This window comes from Pseudoliparis swirei, chromosome 13 (assembly GCF_029220125.1).
Source record: "Pseudoliparis swirei isolate HS2019 ecotype Mariana Trench chromosome 13, NWPU_hadal_v1, whole genome shotgun sequence".
NCBI classification, from domain to species: domain Eukaryota; kingdom Metazoa; phylum Chordata; class Actinopteri; order Perciformes; family Liparidae; genus Pseudoliparis; species Pseudoliparis swirei.
In genome coordinates, this window is record NC_079400.1 from 1,450,656 (window position 1) to 1,466,036 (window position 15,381).

At 46.8% G+C, this 15,381-nt stretch overlaps 3 protein-coding genes across 3 annotated transcripts; 2 read left to right on the forward strand and 1 right to left on the reverse strand.

The window, feature by feature from the left end:
• The first annotated feature begins 105 nt into the window (after nucleotides 1–105).
• Nucleotides 106–9,086, forward strand: LOC130203711 (putative protein MSS51 homolog, mitochondrial). The gene is given in 8 exon segments (XM_056430075.1): nucleotides 106–251; nucleotides 1,384–1,549; nucleotides 1,664–1,813; nucleotides 4,072–4,196; nucleotides 4,416–4,778; nucleotides 4,781–4,978; nucleotides 7,220–7,313; nucleotides 7,718–9,086. Coding segments are annotated over 7 exon segments (1,296 nt in total). The 5' UTR covers nucleotides 106–251; nucleotides 1,384–1,391; the 3' UTR covers nucleotides 7,926–9,086.
• Nucleotides 9,087–9,277: 191 nt separating this feature from the next.
• Nucleotides 9,278–13,228, forward strand: LOC130203710 (putative protein MSS51 homolog, mitochondrial). Its single transcript, XM_056430074.1, has 6 exons — nucleotides 9,278–9,605; nucleotides 10,216–10,365; nucleotides 10,494–10,618; nucleotides 10,777–11,340; nucleotides 11,467–11,560; nucleotides 12,021–13,228. Exons 1-6 carry the CDS (start codon nucleotides 9,439–9,441, stop codon nucleotides 12,223–12,225), a joined length of 1,305 nt encoding a protein of 434 aa, XP_056286049.1. The 5' UTR covers nucleotides 9,278–9,438; the 3' UTR covers nucleotides 12,226–13,228.
• Nucleotides 13,229–13,908: 680 nt separating this feature from the next.
• On the reverse strand, nucleotides 13,909–14,778 carry LOC130203914 (myeloid-associated differentiation marker-like protein 2). Its single transcript, XM_056430375.1, has one exon. It carries the CDS (start codon nucleotides 14,776–14,778, stop codon nucleotides 13,909–13,911), a length of 870 nt encoding a protein of 289 aa, XP_056286350.1.
• Between the last annotated feature and the right edge of the window lie 603 nt (nucleotides 14,779–15,381).

The window sequence follows — 15,381 nt, forward strand, 5'->3', positions numbered from 1 at the left end:
CGTTATCATCGGTTCCTGTTTGCTCTTCATTTCTCATCCCTTCTTCCAGCAGACTTGAGTTATTTTTAACTGAACACACATCACTGGTATCTTGTGTTTATTTGGCCTCTCCCTGTTTCAGGCTCCACCCCCTCCATCCTCAGATAACCATAAGCACTTGACCCCCCAGCCCATCCCGCGGTGCTCGGCATATCGCTGACCCCTTCTCCCGGGAATCATCTCGACGGCTCTCCGCTCGTCTGGACCCGAAGGTACGACTTGCTAAGTTACCTGTCTGTGTCTTCTGTCTGTGAGTCTACCACCGCGGGGGTGGGGTGGGGGGGTGATGTAGTAATGATGGAGCCAGAGAGTCACCCGGAGACACTGTTTGCATGCTCGTGACACGGTCAGGAATGTGAGAAGAAGATGAGCAAAGAAAAAGAAGAAGAACCTGTCCTCCCATGGGAAATCTGCTCATGTCCAACCCCCGCGCTGTAGATGTGAAGGCGTTAATTAGATAAAAAGCTTTTTCAATTCTGTGTGCAGACGTGATGAGGATAAATCACTCCCCGGCAACACGGTTCAAAAAATAAAGACAAGATACATAGTTCATTAAAGTAGAGGAAAAGTTGTTATCAAGTCCAACTGGAGCATAATTGGAGGGAACAAGAACGTGATGAAGAACAGAGTTACATGCAACACGCTGCGCGCAGCGAGATGCATGGCGTGTTATTTTAAGCATTGCTGAGGACGGTTGAGTGTTTGACCCGAATGGACCGCGCCGCGGAGAGATGGAGCTTACACGGGAGGTCTTGGATGATGATATCATGAAACCTAAGTAACGGTCCTCTGAGCTACCACACGCACACACACTCACATTTCTCTCCCCGGGTCTCGGGGTGCAAGTCAATAAAACATGACACAAGTATAGAAATGTAGACTGGCCGTAGATGGGCTCGCACTTCCCTCAGAAGATCGGCTGTTCCATCCCTGGCGCCGCTGGTCCGATGTCGAGGTCCTGATGGGTTCGGGTCCTGATGGTTCGGGTCCTGATGGGTCCGAGTCCCGATGGGGCCGGGGGCACCTTGCACGCTCGTGAACGGGTGAATGTGGTGCTAAAGCGCTTTCAAGGGTATGAAGAAGTGCACAAGTACTCAGCATGGTTTGAGTCGAGGGCTGGGTTGTCACGGCGCCCAGAACAAATGCCTCGCTGAGCTCGGGACGTCCTTCCACCGCCGACATTCCCAGCCCTGCTTCTGATTTGTCATCGGGAGCTCTCGGGTGGGGGGGGGGGCCGTCTGTGGTGAAACACGATCCAGACGATCTCAATGAGATTACCTGCAAAAAGCAAAGGTTGAATAAACATGAAATCAAAATGCGATTCTTTTTATTCTAATTCTCAAGGCCACAACATGGAGGCCCAGACGCCGGCGCTGCAACAGCCGGACATTCCGAGGACCGACACCGTCTTCTCCATCCTGTCTGGGTTCTACTCTCTGGACTCTGGCGTCCCCGGGCTCGCCAAGGTCATCCTCAACAAGCTCAACATGAAGGACTTCGGAGAATACAGGTCCAAAGAGAGATGCGTCTCCCTTCCAGCCCAGCTGTGGTGTTGACGCTCTTTCATTCTTCTGTTTCTGATGAGGTGCACTCCTCATTAAACTATAGTCTGATTCCTCGTCAGAGCTGCCGTGGAGGGGAAGGCCACGGGGATCTCTTTCCGCAACCACAAGGAGATGTTCAAGAAGATGGAGGAGACCTTCCAGTTTTGCGCCAGCTGCAACAAACTGCCGGCGCGTCTCTCCGAGGGTCAGAGCCTGAAGCGCTGCAGGAAGTAAGTGACACGTCATCCCCTTGTGGCCCCTGAAACACACACCGGCCTCAGACCAACTCCAGTTGTCTTTGCGTCATGACGGAATGAAAAGCCCCCGAGAGAAATAGAGATGCCCCCCCCCCCCCCCACGATTGGGTTTCATATATGCAGCGGCTCATAATGTCACAGCATCAGACAATAAGGAGTACAGCCGCTTTCTTCTCTCTCTTTGTCTCTCTCTCTCTCTGTCTCTCTCTCTCTCTCTCTCTGTCTTTTTGTCTCTCTCTGTCTCTCTCTCTTGTGTGTGTCTTCCTCTCTCAGAAAACATCCCAGCAGCAGCTCCAGACCTTTGCCATCAGAGAGTTATCAGCAGTCGTCCCTAGAAGTGCCTTCCTGTGACTTTTCCCCATCACCTTTTCTTTCTTTCTGCTTCACATTTATCGTCGACCTTTCAAGGTCACGTGTTTTCTCCGCTTGTTCCGGCCCACTTGCTTGCAGGCTTAGTACGCACAGAGTGCCAGGGCCTCGGAGGCTGATGAGTCATGTTCTGTAAATGCGTGCGCCTCGAAGGCGCTAAACGGTTGCAAGGTAAAGTGATGTCGTGTCCCCGACGCACCGCCGGGCGCCGGCTGGCCTCTGATCCGACAAATTACCTCACCACTTAAAGTTTGTGACGACACAAAAGCCCACATCCGCACAAAGAGGTCGTATAAAGAATAATTTATTCACACATCAACCTGCGGCGGCTGCTTTGGGACAGCTGTCTCCTGCAGCGGCACCGAATTCACCTCGAGTGTTCTGCAACTGAAGGTCTCATGGAAACACAGACTGGAGATGACAAGATGATACGAAGACTTTTTATCCATGAAAGGGATCATCTCTATGTTCCCAGCGTCGTTTGTTATGGATATAAAATGAGGTTATAATGGTAAGGGATGTTGAAAAGTTAATTTTATTCTTATCTGCATATTTGAGTGCAGAGTTCCCAATGAGGATAACCGTAGGCTGGAAGCTGTCGGCGGGTGAAGAGAAACATATTCTAACTAGAACGGGCACTCGGTAGAGCGCATACCTTCGCATATCACAAGATTGGGCATTGAATTATGAACATTTTGGCATTAATTCAATTCAATTCAATTCAGTTTATTTGTATAGCCCAATTTCACAAATTACAAATTTGTCTCGGAGTGCTTTACAATCTGTACACATAGACATCCCTGCCCCAAAACCTCACATCGGACCAGGAAAAACTCCCAAATAACCCTTCAGGGGGAAAAAAAGGGAAGAAACCTGCAGGAGAGCAACAGAGGAGGATCCCTCTCCAGGATGGACAGATGCAATAGATGTAATGTGTACAGAAGGACAGATTTAGAGTTAAAATACATTCAATGAATATGACAGAGTGTATGAATAGTTCATAGTAGGCATATTCCACGATGGAGACCTCCACGATCCATCAGGCAGATGGCGGTGGGGAGGAGGAGTGGGCGCGAGTTAGTTGCCAATTGGACAAAAATGTATCGTGCTATGGTAAAAAATAGATTTTGACCTTTCCATGACCTTGACCTTTGACACGATCGATCCCAAAATCTAAGCAAATGGTCCCCGGATAATAACCAATCATCCCACCAAATTTCATGCGATTCGGTTCAATAATTTTTGAGTTCTGCGAATAACACGCATACAAATAAATAAATACACGGCGATCAAAACATAACCTTCCGCATTTTCAATGCGAAGGTAATAAATATATTACTCAATACACAAAACTCCTTGAAAGGCCTTGTTAAGAGGAGATGAAGCGGGGGAACATGTGACCTTGGGAACAAAGAAACACTCCCATATTCAGTGCTTCATAGAGGACGTTATTATGAGGAACGACTCGACCATCATGTGGACTCCTCTCTTAAGGTTTGACTCAATTTCAGGTTACAATCCAACAGTTTCTCCAGATTCCATCTATCAAGGGACATTTTCCCTCTCAGCTCTCCAACCAAACCTCTCTAGCTGCTGGAGTCATGTTTAACGTCTTTATCATATTAGCTCACAGGGCAAAGGAAAGTCTTTATTTCGCCAGGTATTTGACCTGATTATTCAAGTCATCAGAATCTATTATTTAGGGACCTTGAATATTTGCAGCATTGCAGGGGGATCTATGTGAAAGTAATATGAATACGTACATGTATGATTTGGTGTGTATCATTGAGTTGTGTCCATATATTGTTTATTTACTGCATCATTTCTTTCCATTTCATTTCCCCGCCACTCTTCTCTCACAGGTGCTTGAACGTGTACTACTGCACCAAAGACTGCCAGAGGAACAACTGGCCTCAGCACAAAGAGGTCTGCAGGACGCTGCGCCTGGTGGCGATCGACCGGCTCATGGAGTGGCTGATGTTCACGGGTGAGAGATGGAAAGGAAACCGAAACTCACAAAACACAACAACTCCAACATTCATCGGCATTATTGAGATGACATCTTTTAAAATCGTAATAAAAGCCTTTTGAAGCTCTCCGATTGCTTTTCAAACCTCTCGTAAACTTCCAGACGGAATCGACGCTGATCTGCGTCCTCGGCTCTGAAACCCATCCTGAATGTTCTGACTCCGCCCCCCCCGCACAGGAGACCTCCCCCTGCCCACGGGGGAGTGGTCCGAGCCCGCCGCCGAGGTGAAGAACAGCGACGACTGGCTCCGCGTGCGCGGGGATCTCTCGCCACGTCTGGACGCCGTCTTGTCCGGCGCCAACATGGAAACCCTTTGGAAGAACGCTGGCAGGCCTCGGCCCGACGCCGCCGACCTGCGCCGGTCGTTGTGGCGGATTCACAGCGAGTTCCTCTCCCGGGTTCTCACGGTCGGCCTGGCGGTGCGGCGCTCCGGCCTCGACCCGCGCGCCAAGCCGCTCACCGTCCACATCGCGGGGGCTTCTCACAACGAGACCATGGCGGCCCGGCCCACGGACTACGATGAGCTGAACCACATGTTCCCGGGCACCAGGGCATCGGGGTCGTCATGGTGGGCCCCGAGGTGGTGGAGGGCCCCGTCGTGAGGCCTCCTCTCATCGGGGCGACCCCCAAGCAGAGAGTCTACCTCAGCGCCCACAAGGGCCTCTACCACCAGTTCTGGGAAGACGTGGTGGAGAAAGAGGAGGCGGCCCGGCCGGACCTGGTGGTGGGATTTCATCCAGGTGAGAACATCCCGCTTCATGTCCAACGTGAACACGACACGTCAGAGATGCACCACGACAGGATTGAGACGCTCAAAAAGCTTTGAAATCAGAAAGCATGACGACGGCTCAGCGGTGATCCGGTGACTTGTCCCCTTCCTCCTCATCATTCCTCATCATTCCTCGTCCCCTCCTCCAGAGAACAGAGCGAGCAGGAGACGAGTAACTCGCCGGCTCCGGCTGCTTCATCAGCGCCAGACTCTTATTGGGGGTTTGATGATTAATCTGAGCAGGAAGGAGTTTGGCTTCGGATTGCCGGACTCATAATGTCTGTAAACTGCTCTTTTCTTAAAGCCCTCCCACCTCAAATCCACTCCGACGCACATTACGAGCTCCAGACCCGTGATCAAAAGCACACATCTCCAACAGTTTCACACATTTTCCGAATAATTTTCTAAATGATGACTAAAGTCGTTTATCATTTTGGGATTTCGACACACAAAAAGCGACCGACACTTTTTTCTCCATTTCCTAACAAACAAGATTAAAGACTGAGAGGCATGTCCCGCCCACTCTCACAAACAACCAGCTCATTAAAGTGTCCCTTTGACCCTCCACCTCTTAAGCTCTTCCACCGAATCTGCTCAGTGACCCTTTGACCTGCGTGGCGGCCGTAAAGCCCCGACCGACCCGGCCTCGCCCAGAACCCACCGCCCCTAAATATAAAGAATTAGTCATTAGTGAGAGGGGAGCAGGCGGCGTGACGAAAGGAATAAAAGAAAGGTGTGTGTGTGTGTGTGTGTGTGTGTGTGTGTGTGTGTGTGTGTGTGTGTGTGTGTGTGTGTGTGTGTGTGTGTGTGTGTGTGTGTGTGTGTGTGTGTGTGTGTGTGTGTGTGTGTGTGTGTGTGTGTGTGTGTGTCGTGCTCTGGGCGCCCCCCCAACATACCAGAATAAACACCAGTGATGTACTAAACAGCTGTGCTTTAATAAATTAATCACCTGCGGAGCTTTTTCTTGAAGCTGATTTGAGATTGATCGGTGATTACGTCGTTCTCTCGGACAAATAATGTGAGAATTTATTGATCAGCGAAGGAGAATTCTGCTGGCGGCCCGGTTCGGCTCCCTCAGGACACGAGAGCCAGATGGATTCAGAGCATGCACCACGGTGGCTCGAACCTCGGTCACCTGTTGAAGGTCGAGCTTTTCACCTGCAGCTCTGGAAAGAGACAAACTGGATCCGTCAGTTAATACGCTGAAAGAAAATGAAACCCAATGCACCGACCGGAGAGAGCGTTCCAACGAAGTCGGCTCGTTCGGAGAGAGATTGAATTCTTCGTATCGACTGATGATTAAGCCGACTGCGAAACAGTCAGTGACACGGAAGAAATATATTCGAGGTAACGAGAGGAAGTCCTGGCGGCTGGAGACGAATCGAGCTTCACCTGTTGGATGTTCACCGCCTAGGGAGAGACAGACAGGTGTTCTGTGTCTGACTCAGGGAGGTGTGTGTTGTGGGAGGGGCTTATTCTAAATGAATTATAAGTGAAACACACTTTCCTCTCCAGAGTAATGTTTCGGTTCCGTCAGTGAGGTGATGTCTCATACTTAACGAACGGGCTAAACGGGCTAAAACGATATTTTAATTAATTAAAATATATGTATTAATGATGTTGCCGCTAGATGACCAACATAAGTAAATGAGACCGTCAGCGAGAACACGTGTTGCATCTATACAGTTATTATAAATGGTTACCGGGTCAGATTCCTCAGGACATCAGTACGTTTCACACAGGTTCATGTTGAAGACCCCAAAGGTTTGATAACTCAATGGTTTAATACCCCAATGGTTGAATAATCCAATGGTTGAATAATCTAATGGTTGAATAATCTAATGGTTGAATAATCCAATGGTTGAATAATCTAATGGTTGAATAATCTAATCGTTAAATAATCCAATGGTTGAATAATCTAATGGTTGAATAATCCAATGGTTGAATAATCTAATGGTTGAATAATCTAATCGTTAAATAATCCAATGGTTGAATAATCTAATGGTTGAATAATCTAATGGTTGAATAATCTAATGGTTAAATAATCTAATGGTTAAATAATCCAATGGTTGAATAATCTAATGGTTAAATAATCCAATGGTTGAATAATCTAATGGTTGAATAATCCAATGGTTGGTGTTTTCCCAGCTCAATCATCACGTTCATCTTGTCTGATTGAGGCCAGTGTGTCTCACATGTGTTTTTAAATTAGGGTTCCACGCCAGCCGGGGTCTGGCAGAAGGTTGGCTGCCCACCCTCCTGCTCCTCAGAGACTACAACATCCCGACCTTCTTCACCGTGTACAGGTGAGTAACACGAGTGTAACTCTGAGACATGTTGCGGTGGTGAATTATAACAACGCTCTGAGCAATAGGACATGATGTTCACATTGCATGCCATCTGTTCTCCAGAACTGCTCTCCTCCTGTTGTTGTTCACCCTCATCTCATGTGTGGAGTCTCTAGACCTCACAGAGCTGACCTCACCACAGCCCATCGCACCGCTCCTGCCTCACTTCACACTCCCTCCTTTAGTGGCAGAACATACTGTTTGTACAAAGGCCAAGTTAAAGAAAAGATGTCTTCATTTCCCTTCAAGCATGCTCAGCAAACAGCCCCGGTGGAGCAAAGTGTTGAATCTCTCCTCAGTGTCTCATGGGCGACACAACTCAGCTGGTAATGGATTCCTTGGCTGTGTCTTTGTCTCCTCAGCGAGGCAGAGCTCAGGGCCTCGCTCCAGATCCTGTCCGAGTTGGAGATGCACATCAGGGACAGTGGGAGAAATCCATTTACCTCCCAGAAACCAGAGCAGGTCCAGTCTTGCCCAAACAAAACGCCGGTGTTCTGCAATTCTCACTACATCCGTTTCCAGGGATTGCTTCAAGAAGACGACCTGGAGGAGCCGGGGAAGCAGCATTAAGAGGATACGAGGCCACTCGGCCTCCCCTTTGAAAGACGTGGTTTCCAAAGTAGGGAGTGTGGACTTCCCGGGGTCTTCGGGGGGCTTCCTGCAGCCTTCTGTAGACGGATTCTGCTCAGCTGTGCTGCTACCTGCAGAGAGACAGTTTATTTATATGAATATGAGGCAGAGAGCATGAAAACGAGACAAACGCACCATTACTGCATGAGCTCACTTAACACAGTGAATAATAAATGAATAAAACATAACAGAAATGACTCAAAGCTCATAATGAAGTGTGACGGCACCTGAGGGCATCGGCGGGGTTAAAGGTCAGATCTCTATTGGCTGTGACAGGAGTTGGATATAAAGACATGGGTGTAAAATGTAATGAGACCTAAATGAGTTCATCTTTTTACGGTTCTCTGTAATTTGATCTGTGTCTCGATGTATTTCCAAATCTCGCAAATAGCTGCATGAAATCCGATCACAGCGTACTAGAGTAACACAGACATTATACTTTAAATGTTTATTTGACTTCTTGTGATGCTGCTTTGGAGCTGCTGCTGGACTCTGAATGGTGAGTCTGTGCTCTGGATTAACACCTCAGTCAATATAATAGTTCTTATGTGAGTGGAGACACTTTGATAGGATATGATGTTCCTTTATTTGTCCCGCAGTGGGGACATCTAAAAAATAAGCTAGTTTTCCTTTTCCATAACATTTTATGTGTATAGAGTTTCAAAAGGTACTTAAAGTTACACATGGTAAAAACAGAGAGGCAGAGAGACGACATAACAGTTAAAAAAAAACAGCGTCTCAGGTTAAAAGCAGATTTAAATCGGTGAGTTTTAAGTGCAGTGTTGAACGTGGTGAGTGACGGTGCTGGAGGAGAGAGTTTCAACTTTATGACAACAAACACGAGACCCACTTTCTGTAAAGGTATACAACAATGATGTATGTTCCCTCTTCAAACATCCATATTGTACTCTCCTATAAGTCATCAAGTAACAAGGAACATTTTAATAATCTTTATACGACAGACCTGCTTTGGGAACTGTTTTCTGTAACGATGACAAATGAATTGTTCTGGAGCTTATTCAATTAATGTGTGAAAACAACTAATAATGCTGGAGCATGACACTGATGTGTTAGACGCACCCTTACACCCGTGTAACAAGGTGTGTGTGTGTGTGTGTGTGTGTGTAGATGTGTGTGTGTGCGTGTGCGTGTGTGTGTGTGTGTGTGCTCGCGCGTGTGAGAGTGTGTTGGTTCGCTCCTTCAGGAGGAAATGTCTTGCAGTCTGTATAAACAGTGCGACTCTGCCCTCTAGTGGAGGAGAATATATCGGCATGTGGTTGTAATGGGGGCTCCGGGCTTGTTCATGTCCATACGGGCTGCGTTACGCTGAGTTAGAATTATCATTAACGAAATTAACTCAAAATTAAAATAAATACTTTCCCCACAGCAATAGCCGTGTTTCTGTTGGATTATTGCAATAAATACTACAAATACTATAATACATGCCTTTGTCATGACTGAAGTGAGGAAGAGTTTGTTGACAGACCTTTCTAGAAGGGAAAGCACAGGTGCTCCACCAGAGCCCCCCACAGGCCGGTCACGTGACACACCAGAGGGACTCAGGAGAAGAAACCGTGAACAGCGCGTGAGTGGCAGGCTCAGCATGACGGACACCGAGAGGTTAGTAAGGAATATACATATATATAATGTATATATAAAGTATATAATATATATATATTATAATATAAAATAATATATATATATTATATATAAAAAATGGAATATATATATTATATAATTATATTATATATATATATATACACACACACACACACACACCCACCACCACCATATAAGTCAAAGTTCAGGAACCGCCTGCTATCGTTAATATCGGTTTCATACTATTTGTTTTATGTCCTGAGTTGTCTCTCTGGAGCTTCGGGCAACTATTCTGCAATATATATTTTTTGTCTGTAAATTCGTTATGTTCCCCTGCTCCATTGCTCTTCTCGAGTAGAGACCCACCGTGTGTGTGTGTGTGTGTGTGTGTGTGTGTGTGTGTGTGTGTGTGCGTGTGCCGCGCCCCTCTGCCCACACTGAAGCAAATGCTCCAGTCCCAGAATAGAACCGTAACCCATGGGTTCCACCGGCTACGTCGTTGTCTAAAATTGGAAACGTTATGTTATAACTTGTGGTATTCAAACTTGTTGTTTAAACTAATTACTAATGAGTCACTGGTCATTAATTTTATTATATAAATGTTTACATTTGTTTAAACGTGTCTCCCCAGAGCTGGTCTGGAGACCAAGGTGAAAGCCATGACCTTCCAGTCCCAAAAAGAGATGATTGAGAAGATGGAGGAATCTTTTCAAAGCTGCGCCTGTTGCGAGAAGCGTCCAGATCAACTTTCAAACTGCCAGAGCCTGAAGCGCTGTACCAGGTAACAAACAAACAAACAAACAAACAAACAAACAAACAAGCTCTCGGCCAGCAGGCTTTTGCTGCGATGGTATTCCTTCACCAACGTCGAGGTCCAATCCCAGATGCGTCTCTTTGCTCTTTGCACAGATGTCTAAACGTGTACTACTGCGGTAAGGACTGCCAGAAGGAGGACTGGCCCAAACACAAGAGGTTCTGCCCTCATCTGCGTCTGGCGGCCATCGACAGAGTCGTGGAATGGCTTTTATTCAAAGGTGACACAGAAATGAAAGACAGTCCACACAAAAAATCACAGGGGATTTTTTTCCCATCTTCTTCAAACAAGGAATGCGTATGTAAAAAAGAACTCCCGCGCTGGTTCTCTTTCTATGAAACTACTAAACTAATTGGATGATTTTGTTCACATCATCAGGACACCTTCCATTCCCGACAGAGAAGTGGTCGAAGCCCCAGTCAGAAGTCAAAACGTGGGCTGACTGGCTCTCGATGCAGGGGGATCTCACCGCCCGCCTCGACCCCATTCTGAAAGGAGCAGCCATGAGAAGCTTGTGGGCCGACGCCGGCAGGTCTCCGCCTGACGCCGAGGACCTGAAGGGGTCGCTGTGGAGGGTTTGCAGCGAGTTCTTCTCCAGGCCGCTGACCATCGCCTGGGCGCTGAGAGTGTTCGGCCTCGACCCGTATTCCAAACCTCTCACCGTCCACCTGGTGGGGGCGGGCCCCGCCGAGACTCTGGCCGCCCGGCTGACGGACTACGATGAGCTGAACCACATGTTCCCCGGGCACCAGGGCATCGGGATCGTCATGGTGGGCCCCGAGGTGGTGGAGGGCCCCGTCGTGAGGCCTCCTCTCATCGGGGCGACCCCCAAGCAGAGAGTCTACCTCAGCGCCCACAAGGGCCTCTACCACCAGTTCTGGGAAGACGTGGTGGAGAAAGAGGAGGCGGCCCGGCCGGACCTGGTGGTGGGATTTCATCCAGGTGAGAACATCTGTTCCCAAACTCACTCTTACACTCGTTGGCGGGGAAAAAAGCTCCTGAGAACAAATTCATTGTTTATACCGAACTCTCTTTCATTTGTTTTCCTCCACATCTTGTTGTGTGAAGGATTTGATGCCAGTCAGGGCCTGGACCAGGGCTGGCTTCCAACCCTCCTGCTCCTCCGGGATTACGATATTCCTTCCCTTTTCACTGCTGTCAGGTGAGTGTGACCGAATAGCAGCCACACACACACACACACACACACACACACACACACACACATACCTCACAGAACTATACAGTGATAACTCATAACTGTCACTCAAGCACTGTGCTCATAAAATACTATTTGAATATATTTGTACGGGAATATTTCCATTTTCGACTCTAATTTATTTTACATCTAAATACAAAAACATATATAACATATTTAAATTCTCATTCCAGTATTCTGATTATAAATGCTTTGGGAAGAGAGCAGTGGATTAGGAGTTCACAGAATGGATGCAGTTGTATCACATCATTGCTGTGTGTAGTATACACATTGAAGCATTTAATTAGCATATCACTGCTCCGTATACGTTACACAGGTAAGTGCAAGGCCGCTCCTCATCCTCTGCCGCGCTCCCTCGTCATCCTCGCTGTGCGGCTGATGCTTCTTGTGCTCCCCCCCCCCGCAGTGAGACGGAGATGACCTACTCCCTGCAGATCCTGCTGGAGTTGGAGATGGACTTGAAGGGAAGCGGCGCCAGCCCCTTCGCCTCGCTGAAACCAGCAGCGGTGGGCTCGAGTCCCAACAAGCCTGCGGTCTACTGCAACTCCCACTACTTCTGCTTCCACGGCATCCTGGAGACGGCGGAGGACGAGGAACCAGAGGCGGTCTGAGTGAGCCGGGAGCTGCAGGGCGTCTCTGGTGTCGCTCACCCGGAACGCTGGGCATCCGGACAATGAGGCATTGAGAGTCTATGCCTATTTTTACTGATAATTAAATCATGCAACGTGTCTGAATGCATATTATTGTTAAAATGTTAGTTTATTTTCACATTGGGAACAGCTAGAAGTATTTGCTGTGACATTTGCATTCACTATCTCAGTTTCATGGCATGTAAATGCCAGAGAGGTGAGATTTGGATAAACTGTCTCTGAACTACTGTTGTGAGAGTGGAGAGGGATTATATATATATATATATATATATATATATATATGTGAGGACACGCCGATCAAGGGCAAGGAGATCCAGCATGTGTCCAGACGTGAATGATCTCCTTGTCTCTCTCCTCTCATCCCTGCTCCCTCTTTCATTTGATGCTTTCTTTTTCTCTTTTTCCCTGCCTCCCAAGTTCTCAGTTTATCGCTTTCTGTTTCTTAACTTATTGTTTCACTGTACACTTTCACTGTGTGTGTGTGTGTTCAGACTGCTTTGTCCACTCTGCTTACACACCGCTTAGAGATCATTTCAAAATACATTATATGCTTAAATTTTTCCAAAATAAATAATTCACCATTATTTGTTAACTTTTTATTAAGTACACAAGGAGTTTTTAAAGGAGACTGTTTTTGCACTCTTGCAGATCTAATATGTGTGTGTCCAGTATCTGGTGTTAAAACCCCTCGAGATGCTGCATCAATATTTATATTTTTTTAGCAATTCATGTCAATACTTGTGGTGTAATCGATGCAGCAGACACAAAGTACATTTACATTTACTGTTATGTGTTCAAATGAACATCCCCCATCACGTTCTTCTCATCTGTCATATCTGTTACCTTTATTATCGTCCAAGGATCATAAGCTGAAAATAAAATGTATTATTATAGATTTTTCCTAAACAAGATCAACATGTGTTTTGAAAAAAAGATGTTATCTTTAAATTCAACTGCAAACTGACACGTGTCAGTCTCTCTTTCACATACACACAAGTACACATTTCTTCTGTCATTCTGAGCTTTTTCCATCTAGTATCGGAAAAGATGAGGTCACAAGTCTCTCATGATCAGAGCGTCACTTTATTTTCATGTTGTCACTGCAGCCCTCGTCGGTCTCAGGAAACACAGGCGTGGTCATTCATGTGCACTCTCAATGCAAACAGATGACATGCAACACATGTCACACCTTTAAATATTCATGTAGAGTTTATATCTCACAGCAGCACATCAGGAAATATAAAAACAGATTTTAAAACATGACAATATGCACCAGATTATTGTTAAATTCTATGGTGTGAATTACCTTTTACCTCTGGCAGTATGAGCGTCATCAGAAATGCCAAAATACATTAGTGTACGGCCACAGTGCTGTTTCTGATGCTATATGGACAGAAATGTGATCATGTGACTTCAATCATGAGACCAGGCTTTAAAAGCATCATTTGAACTAGAGATATTTATTTCGCGAAACTTAACTTTTGGATTTTGATGCCATCTTTTTTAATGATGCATGTGTGGTACAAGTCGTTGAATAAAGGGTCCACAGTTTGGAGGTTGGCAGCTCGTGAATGTTACATCCGAACGGCGGCCCTTAGCTGCATGCCGGCCCCACTCTCTCTCCCCTAAACACCATCTTAACCACTATGTGCGTTTAAAGCCCCAGATGTCTAAGAGCGTAAAGACGAGGTCCAGCGTGAAGAGAATGAGATTGACGTACGTCATAAATGCAACCATAAACTGTATGGCCCAGACACAGAAGCTGGGTGGACAGTCACTGGGTCGAGGGTTGTTCCTGAACATAAAAATGGGCCACATGATCGCAGCGAATATATACAGCACGACAGACACCACCAGAAATATGAACACGAACCGGTCCACGTTGAAGGGCAAACACTCCTTCAGTTTCTTGAGGATGTTGGTGGCGATGATGACGGGGAGGATGGGGAACGGAATGGCATACGCTATAACACACAAGATGAGAACCGGCTTGTCTGTGTAGCCAGTCAGTGATATCAAAATCATGCAGCTCACAAAGGCCTCCATGACCTTCCAGAATCCAGGCAGAGCAGCCAGGTAGCTCCCTTTCCTCTTGTCCAGGAGTTTGTCCTTCACCACCTCAAGCGTGTAGACGAAGCCACACAAGAAAGCAAATATGCTCACTATCAACCCGTACAGGCACGTCAGGCAGGCGTAGAAGTTGGCATAAGTGATGGCGATAGAGACGGTCATGAGCGTAGAGGACATGGCCATGAAGTCAGACCAGTCCATGCAAAACATATTGAGTATGATATCGAGCTTGTACAGCTCAATAATGGTGATGATGAGGGTCATGATGGGGCAGAAGGCCCAGGTGAACATGGCGTAGTTCCAGTAGGTGTGACTGCTCCCTCCTCTGAAGGCGGCCAGGACAAAGGTGACCACAGACAGGAGGATCTGGGCCATGTGCAGCGCGCCTCGGCCGGATAACAGAGTCGAAGAACTGAACGCCGCCTTGGACACGGTGTCCTTCATGTCGCCAATTAGTCCCATCTCACTAAATGAGCTGAAGAGCCGTTGAGATGGTTCACCCGCACAGACGGCTGCTGGTGTGTTTTCTGGAGCTTCACTGCCTTCCAGCTCCACTTTCCACCTCGTCCTTCACTGCCCTTCTGGTTTGCATAGTATTTATTCAACCAACTGTGTGTAGTCGTAACTGTCTGCTGCAAAAGATATGAAAGAACCAAAAGGAAATGTCGTGTGCTGGGATGTGGAAGTACAGGTATAGAGGCCTCAGTGTGGACTAGTTCCCTGACCAATTGAGTGACCTGTGCGGGGTGCAAAATGCCATTTTATAAATACATACATATACACTATTATGTATTTGTTATATACTGAATGATGATTTTCTGTTTATGCTGAGTAGCCTAACATTAACAACACTTGTGGAAAAATGCCAAATTGGGAATAAAATATTATACGTTTAAAAAAAGAAGCATGTCTTGCTCCACAAGCCGTGAATCCAACTTGCTTTGTGTTATTTTTCTCCTCGAGGGAAGCAGAGTTCCTACATTGACGAATACGAAATCATGTTTCTACACGGAAGTACTTATTTGTGGCACTGCTTCAAGCACGCCG